The following is a 15156-nucleotide window of genomic DNA, read 5'->3' on the forward strand; positions in this document are numbered from 1 at the left end:
GGATGGTATTGCACATATAATACACATATAATACACAGCAGGAACAGTTCATGAGGAGTATAGTACACTATGAAAATTTTTGAAGCAGGCTCAGTTTATGGGGGGGGGGTTTATAGGTGAGTTTCATTTATTTTTTTCCTTGTTTTTGTTTGTTTTTATGTCATTGTATTGGGGTGGTATGGCACAATATAAAGTAATCAGCAGTATGTAGCTAGGCACCGTTAGTTTATGGGGGTATGGCACATATAATACACAGCAGCAGGCACAGTTCATGGGAGCTATGACACGCTATACAATATGCAGCAGCAGGCAAAGTTCATGGAGGTTATGAGTGAGCTTCACTTATTTTGTTTGTTTTTTATACCATTTTGACCCCATTAAAAAAAATCTACTTAATGGTAAGACTGTACCTTTGGGATTTGTTTATCTTGAAAATAAAGATGATGGAATCCAGACTAAAAAAGAATAACAAACAGTTAATCCTGAATACTTTCCTGAAACTGCACTCTATGACCTAATATATGCTGCAATGTTGGCTTACCGCTTCTGCTTGTATCTCAACGCTGTTCAGAAGAACACAGCCCATTATTACTAAGGTCTTGACTGTGTCTGGAGAAAGTCTGTGACAATAATCAAAAAGATGATCTCCATTCAAAGAAACCTGAAAAGAGAACCGTTTTAGATGGAGAAAGAGGCATAATATGTTGCAGAAAATGGCAAGGGCTGATTGTCTCATTGTATCTGGTAACTGACAGTTATCTCCCAGAACCTCCCAACAAGACCATGATAGCCATTCAGTGACTGAGCACCTCCTGTAAAGAGACTGTAATATTCAAGCCTTGCTGCCTCTTCATGACATACCAGAGAAGTGTGTGACACCTGCTGTCCGGTGAAGTTAACCTCCATTTACAGTGACTGTTTTTTTCCTCTGCTTTCCCTTCATTGCCACCATTTTACACGACCATTAGAGAAGGGGGCGAATCAAAGTAGATGTAGTGGAATTCGATCTGAATTTCAGAAAAAAATTGATTCTTCCTTGTGCTTCGTGGTAAAGAACCATATTTTTTTTTAAAAATGACTGCTGCACGTTAGAAAGAGGAAATAAGAATTCCTGGAAATGAGGGATCACCCATAATGCCGTGCAGACAGCCAATCAGCAGCTAGCCAGCCCCTGTGATGTCATAGCCCTCTAAAAAGTTCCCTCCTCCCCGGTCTCCGCCATTTTCCAGTGAATTTAGTGCTGGGAGAGAGATTACAGGTAAAGATGAGAGAATTTCTCAAAAATTCAGACAGTTTGCCTAATTTCCCAAAAATATCTGATTTGATCCAAATTTATTTGTGACAAATCACTTTCAAAAACAGCTATTTCCTGGCTGCTGAGCAAGTATAGTGGGGTAGAACACTGTGACTTGCAGTAACACGCATAGGGAGTCTGCTGTGGTAGTGAAATAATACTGTGAGTCCGTATGACAGGCAGATGACAGGCGTCGCTCTTAGAATCACTGCACACTTCACTTACAGTACAGACCAAAAGTTTGGACACACCTTCTCATTCAAAGAGTTTTCTTTATTTTCACGACTATGAAAATTGTAGATTCACACTGAAGGCATCAAAACTATGAATTAACACATGTGGAATTATATACATAACAAACAAGTGTGAAACAACTGAAAATATGTCATATTCTAGGTTCTTCAAAGTAGCCACCTTTTGCTTTGATTACTGCTTTGCACACTCTTGGCATTCTCTTGATGAGCTTCAAGAGGTAGTCCCCTGAAATGGTTTTCACTTCACAGGTGTGCCCTGTCAGGTTTAATAAGTGGGATTTCTTGCCTTATAAATGGGGTTGGGTCATTAGACACTTTAGTAAGGGCAGTTTCTGTAGAGTGAAGAGGGCGAAAGGCAGATAGTAAGGGGTCAAGAAGAGATTTTGCAGAGAGATAGCTTATTAAGCAAGAGTAGACAAGACGTTCAAGGAGTTTAGAGATGAAGGGGAGGTTAGAAACAGGTTTGTAGTTAGCAGCACAGGTCGGGTCAAGAGATGGTTTCTTTAGTAGTGGGGTGATAATAGAGTGTTTGCAAGAGAAGGGATAGATACCAGAAGAGAGAGAGAGGTTAAAAATTGTAGTTAGGTGAGTGATGACAGCCAGGGAGAGGGACTGGAGGAGGTGTGATGGAATAGGATCACTGCTATAGGTTGTGGGTCGAGAAGAAGAGAGAAGCCTGGAGACTTCTTCCTCTGTTATAGGGTCAAAAGAGGAGAGAGAGCATGTGGAGGAATTGGAGGGAGGAGGATTGAAATTATTTGGGACTGGGAGATTATTTCCTGCCGGATACTGCCAACCTTGTCTCTGAAGTAAGTGGCCATTTCATTAGCGCAGAGGTCAGTGACGGGTTATGGAACTTTAGGGCTTGAAAAGTGTCAAAGAGTCGTTTTGGGTTATTTGAGAGTGAGGAGATGAGAGAGGTGAATTACTTTTGTTTGGCAATGTTGAGAGCCGAATTATATGTTTTGAGCATAAATTTATAATGGAGGAAGTCTGCTGATATTCGCACATTTCTCCATAAGCGTCCTGCACATCTGGAGCAGCGCTGTAGAAAATGTGTCAATTATGTGTATATGGCAAGCATTAGCACACATTATCTATTATGATCTATACCAGTGTATTACTGTACTGCAGTAACCAATGACGCCGTGCGCTCCTGCTCTCAGCAGGAATCCAGACCGCTCACGGCCGTGAAACGTGGACGTGTGAATTCGGCCTTAAGGAGAACTCTTTCCCAAAAAAGGAAAACAAGCAAAAAATTAATAAAATAAAAAATGTTATAATGATATAATTTTGCTTTCTGTAAACCTACTTGATATGCGTGCTCTTCTACTAGGAACCGAAATTCAAAAGCGTCTTCTTTTTTAGTCAGAATAATTTTTATTGAAATATCGTAGGTATACATCTATTTCGTCATAAATGATATACATTACATGTGGATTATCCATTACAAGTTATTGTTTTCTTAACTATAGAGTTCCCACATTATGATATAATTTACATCATATCTTTACGATATATCTATACATTTTTTTTTATTTTTTTAAGGAAAGTAGAATAAAGTTAGTCTACCGAAACATTTAACATTTTGTTCTTGCAAGCTTTCTTAAGTCATTTTTAACATATAAAGATGTTACATATTGTTACAGGATCAAGTGGCCCGTAATTTTTAACTGTATATAACTGTACATACAACATTGACTTCAGGCTGGTCGGCTCCCATCAGTACCCCACCGTCCGTTATTTTTCCGGATAATGCTTTAGCCAGGTGTCCCATTTTTGTTTTATATGATTGCTTTTCCCTAAACATATTCCATATATTTTTTCATTTATGTAATTCCTCGAGACCATTTCAATTACGTTTTCTATCTTGGGAATATTGCTTGACTTCCAGTTTTTAGCAATCAGTAATCTGTATGCTATGCAGATGTGTGTAAGAGGATATTGTACTTCTGGGTCTATGTTTTCCATTTCTAGGTTTAGCAACACCAATTCAGGGGTTATTTTAATAGATTTTCCCAGTATCATATTGATTAGGATCTCTAAATCTTTTTTAAGTTTGCTAAGTTTTGGACATTTCCAAAAGGTGTGCAACAAGGTACCCCTTTGGCTGCATTTTCTCCAACAGTTATCTGAGCAAGTATTATAGAATTGGTGGAGCTTAACCGGAGTGTAGTACCATCTGCTATACATTTTGAAAAATTGTTCTCTATGATTTGTGCAGATAGTGGCTTTTTTAAATAGTTGTGTCGCCTTGTTCCAATTATTTAGTGTTACATTTCTGTTTAGGTCTACTTCCCATTTCTTATGATATGGAACGTTTTCTTGTATTGTATCGTCATTGCAGTAGTCATATATCTTTTTGAAGTTGTTTGTCCTCTCGCCATTTATAGAGTAGTTTAAGAGGTCCATTAGCTGTTGTGGCATCGTCTTCTTTTTTAAGTGGCAGCGGTGACCTTTCTTCATTGGTGTCATAAGCGTTATTTCTCTTTGTGTTGCAGATAAGTTTTCCTTCATCAAAACGAGGATTGAAATGGAAAGTAATATCATCACTTTTGTCACTACCGCACATGAAATTCATGAAAATCCTACAAGAGAAATACATCAGCCATTATAAATGCAGTTGTTTTATGTTACGGATGTCGATGTGGATACACTGTTTTAACCAACATATTTAGCTTTGGGCTAATCCTTACGGCATCCATCTTTTAACCCCTATTCAGGGAGCTGGACTTTGGTGCAGGGGAACCATTAGGCAGCTACCTCCTGAAATAGTCTCTGTTTGGTTAACAGCTGACCCACAGGGTCATAGACACAGATGTATGTCACTAAGGGGTCAGGCAAACTAGTAGTCAGTGACAGGCTTTGGACAGGGCGGACTACATGCAATTCGGTAACAGGCAATAGATCAGGGCAGCAGCTTTCAATTGATACTGGTTGCAGACAACACGGGTCAAATAGGGGATAAAAGGAAGATGTTGGTACTTTGGCAGCTAAGATACAACACACCAAGTTAAGAGACCTATTACTCAGGCCCCCTGCCAGTAGGGGAGTTATTTCACTTGCTGGTAAGGCCCCTTTCACACGGGCGAGTATTCCGCGCGGGTGCAATGCGGGAGGTGAACGCATTGCACCCGCACTGAATACCGACCCATTCATTTCTATGGGACCGTTCACATGAGCGGTGATTTTCACGCATCACTTGTGCCTTGTGTGAAAATCGCAGCATGTTCTATATTCTGCGTTTTTCACGCAACGCAGGCCCCATAGAAGTGAATGGGGTTGCGTGAAAATCGCAAGCATCCGCAAGCAAGTGCGGATGCGGTGCGATTTTCACGCACGGTTGCTAGGAGATGATCGGGGTGGAGACCCGATCATTATTATTTTCCCTTATAACATGGTTATAAGGGAAAATAATAGCATTCTGAATACAGAATGCATAGTACAATAGGGCTGGAGGGGTTAAAAAAAAAATAATAATAATAATTTAACTCACCTTAGTCCACTTGTTCACGCTGCCGGCATCTCCTTCTGTCTCTTTTCTTCAGGACCTGGGTAAAGGACCTTTGGTGACGTCACTCCGGTCATCACATGATCCATCACATGATCTTTTACCATGGTGATGAATCATGTGATGGACCATGTGACTACCGGAGTGACGTCACCACAGGTCCTTTACCCAGGTCCTGAAGAAAGGAGACAGAAGGAGATGCCGGCAGCGCGAACAAGTGGACTAAGGTGAGTCAAATTATTATTATATTTTTTTTAACCCCTCCAGCGCTATTGTACTATGCATTCTGTATTCAGAATGCTATTATTTTCCCTTATAACCATGTTATAAGGGAAAATAATACAATCTACATAACACCGATCCCAAGCCCGAACTTCTGTGAAGTGCTTTGCACTCGCGCAGAAAAATCGTGGGTGTTCCCGTAACGCACCCGCACATTTTCCCGCAACGCCCGTGTGAAAGAGGCCTAAGAGTGGGCCTGGCAGCCTAGTCCATCTAGATGAAAACTGCTAGAGGCTGGTATAGACAGTGTTTTGAGTAACACAGAACAGCAGAGGCTCACAGATGCTGCTATTACATTTCCAGATTAGGGTGACAAAACTTTTTTTTTTTTTTTTTTTTTTTTATGGAAAAGCGATCATGGAGAGATTTGCACCTTTCAGTGTTTTGCAGACACTCTTGGTTTTGGCTTTGAAATACAGATGCAAAATACTGACTGTTATAAGTTTGTTTTAATCATGTGACTCAAGTTCATATTAAATTTCCTGTACAGATGTCCTTTATCAGGGAGATAATTCATTTAGATTTCAGGCAAAAAAAACGACAGGAAGTAAATGGCAACTCTGTGATTTGTCAGTTAAGGTGTCTCCAGTCTATCCAGTGTGTCTAACCATGGGTGGCGTCATGTCCAAAGGACAATGAAATACTTTAAGACTAGAGATGAGAAAATCGAAGCTGACGAAGTGGAATTCAATCCGAATTTCAGGAAAAATTAGATTCGCAACAAATGCGAATTTCCTTGCGCTTTGTGGTAACGAATCACAATTTTGCTAAAATGGCAGCTACACGTGTAAGGACTGAGGACATGGGCAAGGAACTCTGGGAAGGCGGGATCACCCAGATTGACATGCCTGCATGCTGCCAAACAGCAGCCAGCCAGCCCTGTCATGTCACAGCCCTATAAATCCGGCAGCCATTTTAGATTCTGCCATTTTCCAGCGTTCAGAGTGCAGGGACGCACTGTGGAAAAACGATTGTGAAAAAAAAAAAGACAGAAAAAAACGATTTATAAGTGCAGGGAAAGGATAGGAATCATTTCACAGTATCTTAGTGCAGGGAGAGACGTCAGAAGGCGCTAAAGGACGTTGATAGGAAAGTGATTTACAAGTGCAGGGAAAGATTATTAAGGGATCCAAATAGTCATTATACAGCTCTGTCATTGCAGCTTTTTGTTATTTGGCTGCAAGTGTTATGTTGAAAAGCCTTTAGTGGCTTATATCTTAGTATCTTATTCAGTACAACAAGAAAAATATATACGCACTGCACTGTTGCAGTTATTTCTGGTGAAAGCGCATAGGGGCGTATTTCAGTACAACAAGAAAAATATATTCTCAGTTCACTTCTGCAGTTATTTCTGTTGAAAGCGTATAGGGGCGTATTTCAGTACAACAAGAAAAATATATACGCACTGCACTGTTGCAGTTATTTCTGGTGAAAGCGTATAGGGGCGTATTTCAGTGAAAAAAGGAAAATATATGTGTACTGCACTGTTGCAGTTATTTCTGGTGAAAGCGTATAGGGGCGTGTTTCAGTAGAAAAAGAAAAATATATACACACTGCACTGTTGCAGTTATTTCTGGTGAAAGCGTATAGGGGCATATTTCAGTAAAAAAGGGAAATATATGCGCACTACACTGTTGCAGTTATTTCTGGTGAAAGCATATAGGGCATATTTCAGTGAAAAAATGAAAATATATGTGCAATGCACTGTTGCAGTTATTTCTGGTGAAAGCATATAGGGGCGTATTTCAGTACAAAAAGAAAAATATATACGCACTTAAAATCGATTTGGTTTAATTCATTGAACTATTCATATATTCTATATTTGGTTATATGCTCCCATCTAGTGGCCATATCTGTGATTCATTTATTTTCATTGCTCCACCGCTTCTTCTGTGTACCTCACTTCCTGTATCTTCTATACTGCTTCTGCATATGAACAGGTACACATGCATTCTCATGTACGCTTATGAAAGCATCATCTTTTGACCGCACAATACCGGAATCCATCTGTTCTACTGTATTCTGTTATCTGGCTTACAGAATAAAGCAACTTACACGGATAAACTCGGTGTTGGTGAGTTCAAGCTATCTGATAAGGATTGTCCACTGTGATTATATCTGCTTATACAGGCCAGGCATAGAGGTCTCATTAGGGATAAATCGCTGTTACAACAATCGGAGTCAGAATAAGCATATAGGGGCGTATTTTAGTAAAACAAAAAGGAAAATATATACGCACTGCACTGTTGCAGTTATTTCTGGTGAAAGCGTATAGTGGCGTATTTCAGTACAGCAAGAAAAATATATACGCACTGCACTGTTGCAGTACTTTCTGGTGAAAGTGTATAGGGGCGTATTTCAGTAAAAAAAAAGGAAATTATATACGCACTGCACTGCTGCAGTTATTTTTCGTGAAAACGTATAGGGGCGTATTTCAGTAAAAAAAGAAAAATATATACGCACTGCACTGTTGCAGTTATTTCTAGTGAAAGCATATAGAGGCGTATTTTAGTAAAAAAAAAAAATATAAATATATATGCATTTCACTTCTGCAGTTATTTCTGGGGTATTTCAGTAAAAAAAAATATATATACACACACTCCACTCTTTGAGTTTTTTCAGGTCAAAGCGTTTAGGATCGTATTTCAGTACAACAAGAAAAATATATTCTCAGTGCATTTCTGCAGTCAATTGTGGTGAAAGCGTTTACTGGACTATTTTAATACAAAAAGAAAAATATATTTAGGAGTGTTTTAATTTCAGTTTAATTTGTGTAGTTCAGGTACAAGTATGTCAGGCAAAGAAGTGCCAGGCCATGCACAGAGGAGTGACTGAGGCCTGAATGTTTCGGGCGCAAGCAGAGGTCACAGCAGAGTAAGGGGGCGTGGCAGCAGGAGTCGCAGCGAGAGGCCTGAGCTCCCGGTGTCATCTAGCGGTAGGGTTGCCACCTTTTCTTCAAGCCAAACCCGAACACTTTAGCACCTCACGGCAATTTTTTGGTAAAGTATGTACCATAACTATCAGGAAGGCGGGTGGCGGATCATGACCATCGCCTGGCTTCATGCTTTCCCGCAAAGAAAGAGTGAAAGAACACTGGCTTCAGAGGCAACCTAGCTTCCTGACCAATCAAGAAGAGGGGCGGCGAGTCATGATTTCAATCCGTTTCGTGATTGGCTAGGAATCCGGATTCACTTTTTTGTAGGCAGCGTACCTTCCCGACCAATCAGGAGGCCGGGACGCGAGTCATGACATACTGCCCAGCTTGCTGATTGATTAGGAAGCCAGGCTGCCTAGCAACAAGTGAAGCGGGCTTCCTAGCCAATCAGGAAGCCAGGAGGCGGATGATAACCCACCTCCCAGCTTCCTGATTGGAAACAAAGTCATCTGTATGCTCCCTTGGCGCTGCACGTCAGAGGGACATCTCCCTCCGACCGGAAGTTCCAATATCGGGGAAGGTATCGGAGCATTTAGGCGAGTACACACACCCTCCTCCAGCTGATTCCGGTGCGGCCGCATCACTTCCGGGTATAGCATTCTGCCAGGTATAGGAATCTGGCAGAACAGCGGCAGTGACAGGCTCAGCTGATCACCACTCGCCGCCGCTCACCGCCAGGTCACACTACTGTTATAATATGGCATCAGGTCCTTACACCTACCCTGTTTACTACTAAACATAAAGTGCCAATGAAGGGGGGGAGATGTTGTGACACTGGTGCCAGGGATTGGTTGGCATTGTTCATTATTAAAAAAGAACATGGTGCCAACCTAACCTTTGTGTTCTCCCTCCATGAGCTGCCCTTCAGTGCCCAGGGGCACTGCAGGGGCAAACCACCACTATGTAGTCACCAGGCACACAGCACAAACTTATGGCATTTCCTCTCTCCGGAAGATTTTCTGTCAAGTTTTTTACAGCAGCAACAGTGCACATCCTGTAATGTCCTGCCACACGGGCAGCCTGCATGTATTCATGGCAGTGGCGCAGTACACACGACACATGGCAGGGCATACACACCTGGTGCTATGACAGTCCGGCCATGCTGAGAAGCCTCCTGCTGCCATCTCCACGACTGCTCTCCCCGCTGTGCAGTTCAGCAGGTCGGAGCCATGTGTGAGGAGAGGAAGGATGGGAGCGGGATTTGGGGAGAGCACACAGGACCTGATGACAAGTGTTTAGCCTGTGCTTCACCGCGATGTCAGGTGAGGCTAGCAAGTCTGCAGTTTGAAATGAATCCTGTGCCCGGGTCTGAGAAAGGCTTGTACCCGGGCACAGGATTACAAACCCGGACAGTCCGGGTCATTACCGTACGGGTGGCAACCCTATCTAGCGGTCGTGTCTTGACCAGCAACCCAGCAGTTCTTGATTGGTTAACTTGTTCATCCACATCATCCTAAGTGACATCAGACACCCCCGGCCAACAGTCCGTGGGTTTGTCAGACACAACCCTTAGTTGGCATGGCCCGGGTGCAGGCCCTGTGCCCTCACCTGTCCTCAACCTGCCTCTTTCCTTTTCTGTTCCCTCAGCCACAGAAGTATTGTATGCTGTGGCCTCAGCTCCACTATACAGCGAGGAAGAGCTGCTAGAGGTCAGCCAGCAGCTGCTTCTCAGCCAAGATCTGGAGGAGACATCCGCCGCTTCCTCCGCTAGGTGGGCAAGTAGTAATGAGGATAGTGGCGCAGGAGCTTGTGTTGCCAGCGGTCAGGCTCCTGACCCAGAGACCGTTGAGGAGGACATCAGTGATGTTCAGACACTACTTGATGATGATGAAGCCGATCACACTTGGGAGCCGGGTGCAGAAGGGGCTTCATCATCATCAGGAGAAGAGGCTAGCAGCTTGCCTGTGAGGCAGCGGCTGAGCCAGCTACGTTGTAGCATGACTGGGAGTCATCAGGGTGGCAGCAGTGGTAGGTCGGGAGCCAAACGTGCCCAGGGTAGATCACCTGCTTTGCAGCAGCCTACCTGCCTGGTAAGTAGTGGTGCAGGCCAGTGGCGTAGCTAGAAATGACTGGGCCCCACAGCAAATTTTTGAATGGAGCCTCCCTCCCCGAGTAATTTTTTCGCAACCCCTTCCTTTCATGCCGCCCCCCTTCCTGTGGCTAGTAAAGATCACTCTCTCAGACCAGGCCCGGCAGCTGTAACATCCGTTTTCTACACTGTCTATACTGCCAGTGTATATAATTTTGTTGTGTAACACTGTTGAGGGGGCCCTGACAAAATCTTTTAGTCCTCCTCCTCCTGGATGGGCCCCAAAGCAGCCGCTTCCCCTGCTTCCCCTATAGCTACGCCCTGGTGCAGGCGTTCACGGAGGCAGCGGCAGTAGCAGTCAGTCAGTGCAGACTGTTGGGGGGAAAAAATCACCTACTCGGCGGTGTGGCAGTTTTTTATTAAGCTGCCAGAGAAGGCTAACGTGGCCTCATGTAGAATATGTGGGCAGAAGGTGAAGCGTGGCCAGGGTGCCAATGTTGGCACTACAGCTCTGTGTCAACATATGCAGCGTCGCCATGCAGTGGCCTGGGAGAACCGTGGCTCCGATGTGGTGGTCCAGCCTACAGCAGCTACCGCTGCATCACCCAGTGGCACGCACCCGGTTTCAGCCAGTCAATGCTCCACCACCTCAGCCGAAGGAAGCTGTCTGTCATTCCCATCTTCTGCTGGTCCAGATGCTCCTGCTCCTCCTCCTCCTAATCCTTGTCAGTCATTCTGTCAGCAATCGATCACTGAACTGATTGCCAAGAGACAGCAGTATGCGTGCACGCATCCAATGGCGCAGAAGCTGAACGTGCTCCTGTCTAAGTTGCTGGTGCTGCAGTCCCTCCTTTTCCAAGTGCTGGACTCTGCACCTTTCAGAGAACTGATGGCTTGTGCCGAGCCGAGGTGGAGAGTCCCAAGCCGTCATTTCTTTGCCAAAAAGGCAGTACCAGCCCTGCACAAATATGTAGAACAGAAGGTGGGCCAGTCCATAAGCCTGTCAGTGTCTGCCAAAGTGCATGGCAGCGCCAACGTATGGAGCTGTAACTATGGTCAGGGACAGTAGATTGTCCTTTACGGCCCACTTGGTGAATGTGGTTCCTGCACAGCCACACCAGCAACTTGGCCAGGTCACGCCGCTTCCGCCTCCACGTTGTCACGCACTTGGTTTCTGCGACAGTTGTCTGCCTCTGCCTCCTCATCCTCCGCCGTATCCTCAGCCTCCACTGCAGGGACAAGTCACAGTGCCTCTCCAGCATATGACATGTGCAGGGCTCGGCTGTGTCACGCTGCTCTGCACCTGGTTTGCCTTGGCGAACTGAGTCACACGGGGAGGAACTGCTCCATGTGATGCATCAAGAAATTGAATCCTGGCTTTCTCCGTGTCAACTGAAAATCGGAACCATGCTGACCGACAATGGGAAGAACATGGTGTCGGTGCTGCGTCAAGGAAGGCTGAGCCATGCGCCCTGCATGGCATACGTGTTCCAGCCATCTGCAAGACATCCTGAAAATGGGCAGGAAACTTTGCATGCACTTCAGCCACTCATACACCGCAAAGCACACCCTCCTTGAGCTGCAGCGGCAGAACGGCATCCCCCAACATGGCAGTATGCAGTGGAGATGGAGGCAGGGAGTCCCTTTGAGTCACTTGCACAAATAGCCCAATGCATGCTCACTTGCTTGTGTAGTGACAGCCAAATTGTCACCATTCGGCAGATGGATGACTTCTGGCTCTCCACCTTGTTGGACCCTTGCTACCGGTCCAGAATGGGGGCCTTTTTTACATCCACCGAGAGGGAGGACAATCTGAACTACTACAGAGACATCCTATGTAGTCAGTTGGCCGCTACCTATCTGCGCCATCGTCTCGCAGGTCTGACCTGGGGGGGCCCTCTGCGCTCACGTTCCACTGCCATGGCTGCTGGGGAGGGGTGGCAGGAGCAGTACCAGTTCCATCAGCAGCAGCCTGAGTCTACAGTCGCTGATGAGTAGCTTTCTTCAACCGCATAGTGAAGAAACTACTCACCAGCAGCAGTAGGTAGACCTGGAGCAGGACCTGAACCAGCAGGTGGTGGCATACTTGGACAGCACCCTGCTACCCAACATTAAAGATCCGCTGGATAGCCAAACTGGATTTGTGGCCGCAACTAGCAGAGTTTGCCCTGGAAAAGCTGTCCTGCCCGGCCAGTAGTGTGGCATCAGAGCGGGTTTTTAGTGTGGCGGGGGCCATAGTTACCCCAAGGAGAACTTGCCTGTCCACCCAAAATGTGGAGAGGCTGACCTTTGTCAAGATGAATCAATCATGGATCAGCCAGGATTTCCAACCACCAATTCCTGATGCATCAGACTAGATAATCCATGGTGCCACACCAACACTTTAAAGACTGGTTTCTTCTGGCTACCTGCCTCAGCTACTACTCTTATGCTGCAACCCACCTGATGCCACACATCTGATGCCAAGTGCTCCTTATTTCACCCACCTTCGTCAGTGGGTACTGGTATTTCCACCCACCGCCCCACTCTGTTAGCAGGTCACTTTGTGGTCTCCTGATGCAGCTGCTGCTGCCATCTCCAAACTATGCCACCTTGCCACTCTGTGGTCTCCTGATGCTGCCGCCACCTCCAAACTACAGTATGTCACCTTGCCACTCTGTGGTATCCCCCTGATGCTTCTGCTGCTACTGCCATCTACACATTATGTCATCTTGCTACTGTGTGGTCTCCTAATGCTGCTTTTATATCCTCATGCTGCTGCCACCTCACCACTACAGTATGTCACTGAGCCACTTTGTGGTCTCCTCATGCTGCTGCTGCTACCTCCAAACTATGTCACCTTGCCACTTTGTGGTCTCCTAATACTGCTGCTATCTCTGCACTATGTCACCTTACCACTCTGTGGTATCCTCCTGATGCTGCCATCTCCACACTATGTCACCTTGCCACCTTGTTACTGTCGCCACCTCTAGACTCGGTCATTGTGCCACTCTCTGGCCTCCTGATTCTGCCGCCACCTTCAGACTCTGTCATTGTGCCATTCTGTGGCCTTGTCATGCTACATCCACCTCACCACTATGTCATAAGGCCACTCTGTGGACTTCTCATGCTGTTCCCACCCTCCCCACTTCATTACTGGGCCCCTTATTTTGCCTTTCGGCGTGGCTGACATAATGATTTATGTGACATTTCTTCTGATCTGTCAGAAGGATGGAAAAATGAGACACACAACAGATCCTGTCTGTGTAGCAGCTGTAAGGCCGGTATGGTCCCATCAGAATTGGCTCATGATTTGGTAGACAAAAGCAGGAGTGGGTACAAAACACAGAAGACATGCAAATATTCCATTCACGTGCCATCTCTGTTTTACATCCACTCCTGTTTTTTTTGGGCATTAGCAATACTGATGGATTATTGAGCAAATGCTGACCGAGTGAAGGCGGATGCTCCACAGACAGGATCCGTTTTTTGTGATTTATTGTTCTGATGAATCAGAGGAAGGACAAAAAAATCTGTGACGTCAACACAAACTTACTGCTGACACCCTCTCCACTCTGTTGGGGGGGCTCTATTTGTATAAGCGTTTAATAGAACAGGTTCTGTAGACATCTATGTGGAATAAGCTGGGGACGGTGTAAATGGAGTGCACTGCTTCTTGATGCTAATATCAAACTGTAAGGCTGAGTTCATGCTTGAGTTATTTGGTCAGTAATAGCCCCGTGACTGCCCAAATAAGTGAAGTGTGCAGCGATTCTAAGAGTGACGCCTGTCATCTGCATGTCATACTAACTCACAGTATTATTTTACTACCAAAGCAGACTCCAGTGTTCTACACCCCTATAAATTCTCTCTGCAGCCTGAAAATAGACGTTTTTTAACGCGATTCGCCGCAAATAAATTCGGATCGAAGCAAATTTTTGGGAAAAATTTGGCAAACCGGCCGAATTGAATTTTTTAAAAATTCGCTAATCTCTATTTAAGACCATAGATGTAATTATCCAAGTTTTATAGTAACCAATTTATGCATTTATGATCAGGGAACACAGCTGCTTCTTTGGTTTCAAGTGTAGGGATTTTTTACCATATGAAATCTCAGAAATAATGTATAATGTCAAGAAGTGTTACCGTCAATCTTAGTGCCTCTGTAAAGAGCTGTTGTGTTGTAACTGATAAGCCTGTACACTTCATGAGAGAGTAAGACTCTAATCCGAGCATGCTACTGTAGTATCCTCAATACTAAGTAAGGCTACTTTCACACCTGCGTTCAGGTGTTCGCTCGTGAGCTCCGTTTGAAGGGGCTCGCGAGAGGTCCTGAACGCAGCCGTCCGGCCCCAATGCATTCTCAGTGTGTCCGCCTGGCCGTGCGGAGGCGAGCGGATCCGTCCAGACTTATAATGGAAGTCAATGGGGACGGATCCGCTTGAAGATGACACTATATGGCTCAATCTTCAAGCGGATCCGTCCCCCATTGACTTTCAATGTAAAGTCTGAACGGATCCGCTCAGGCTACTTTCACACTTAGAAATTTTTCTAAGTTATAATGCAGACGGATCCGTTCTGAACTGATGCAAACGTCTGCATTATAGGAGCGGATCCGTCTGATGAAACATCAGACGGACCCGCTCCGAACGCTAGTGTGAAAGTAGCCTAAACTGTTCCAGTTAAACTTGCTCTGTCTGGGCTATTAACTGTTCTAACCTCTTTTGGGGCCCCAAGTTCAAGTGAGAAGTCAAGGGCCAATACGTCATTTAAAGGCTATGTACACCATTGGAGGCAATTTTTGTTTATGATTGCATTTTACTCATTATTGGCAAAAAAAAACATATTCTCAATTGGCCTTTATTAAAAATA

The 15156-nt window shown here is 44.9% G+C and overlaps 1 protein-coding gene across 1 annotated transcript in view; it reads right to left on the bottom strand.

Annotated features, from left to right (window-relative positions):
• Positions 1–15156, bottom strand: part of LOC121005222 (galectin-9-like) — a 99644-nt gene that overhangs the window by 27235 nt on the left and 57253 nt on the right. Inside the window, exons 7-10 of the mRNA XM_040437826.1 lie at positions 3990–4136; positions 2861–2915; positions 542–661; positions 411–455 (exon numbers count right to left, since the gene is read on the bottom strand). Coding sequence (XP_040293760.1) covers positions 411–455; positions 542–661; positions 2861–2915; positions 3990–4136 — 367 coding nt within the window. The remainder of the gene's footprint in view (positions 1–410; positions 456–541; positions 662–2860; positions 2916–3989; positions 4137–15156) is intronic.

The sequence above is a fragment of the Bufo bufo genome, chromosome 6 (assembly GCF_905171765.1).
Source record: "Bufo bufo chromosome 6, aBufBuf1.1, whole genome shotgun sequence".
Taxonomy (NCBI): Eukaryota; Metazoa; Chordata; class Amphibia; order Anura; family Bufonidae; genus Bufo; species Bufo bufo.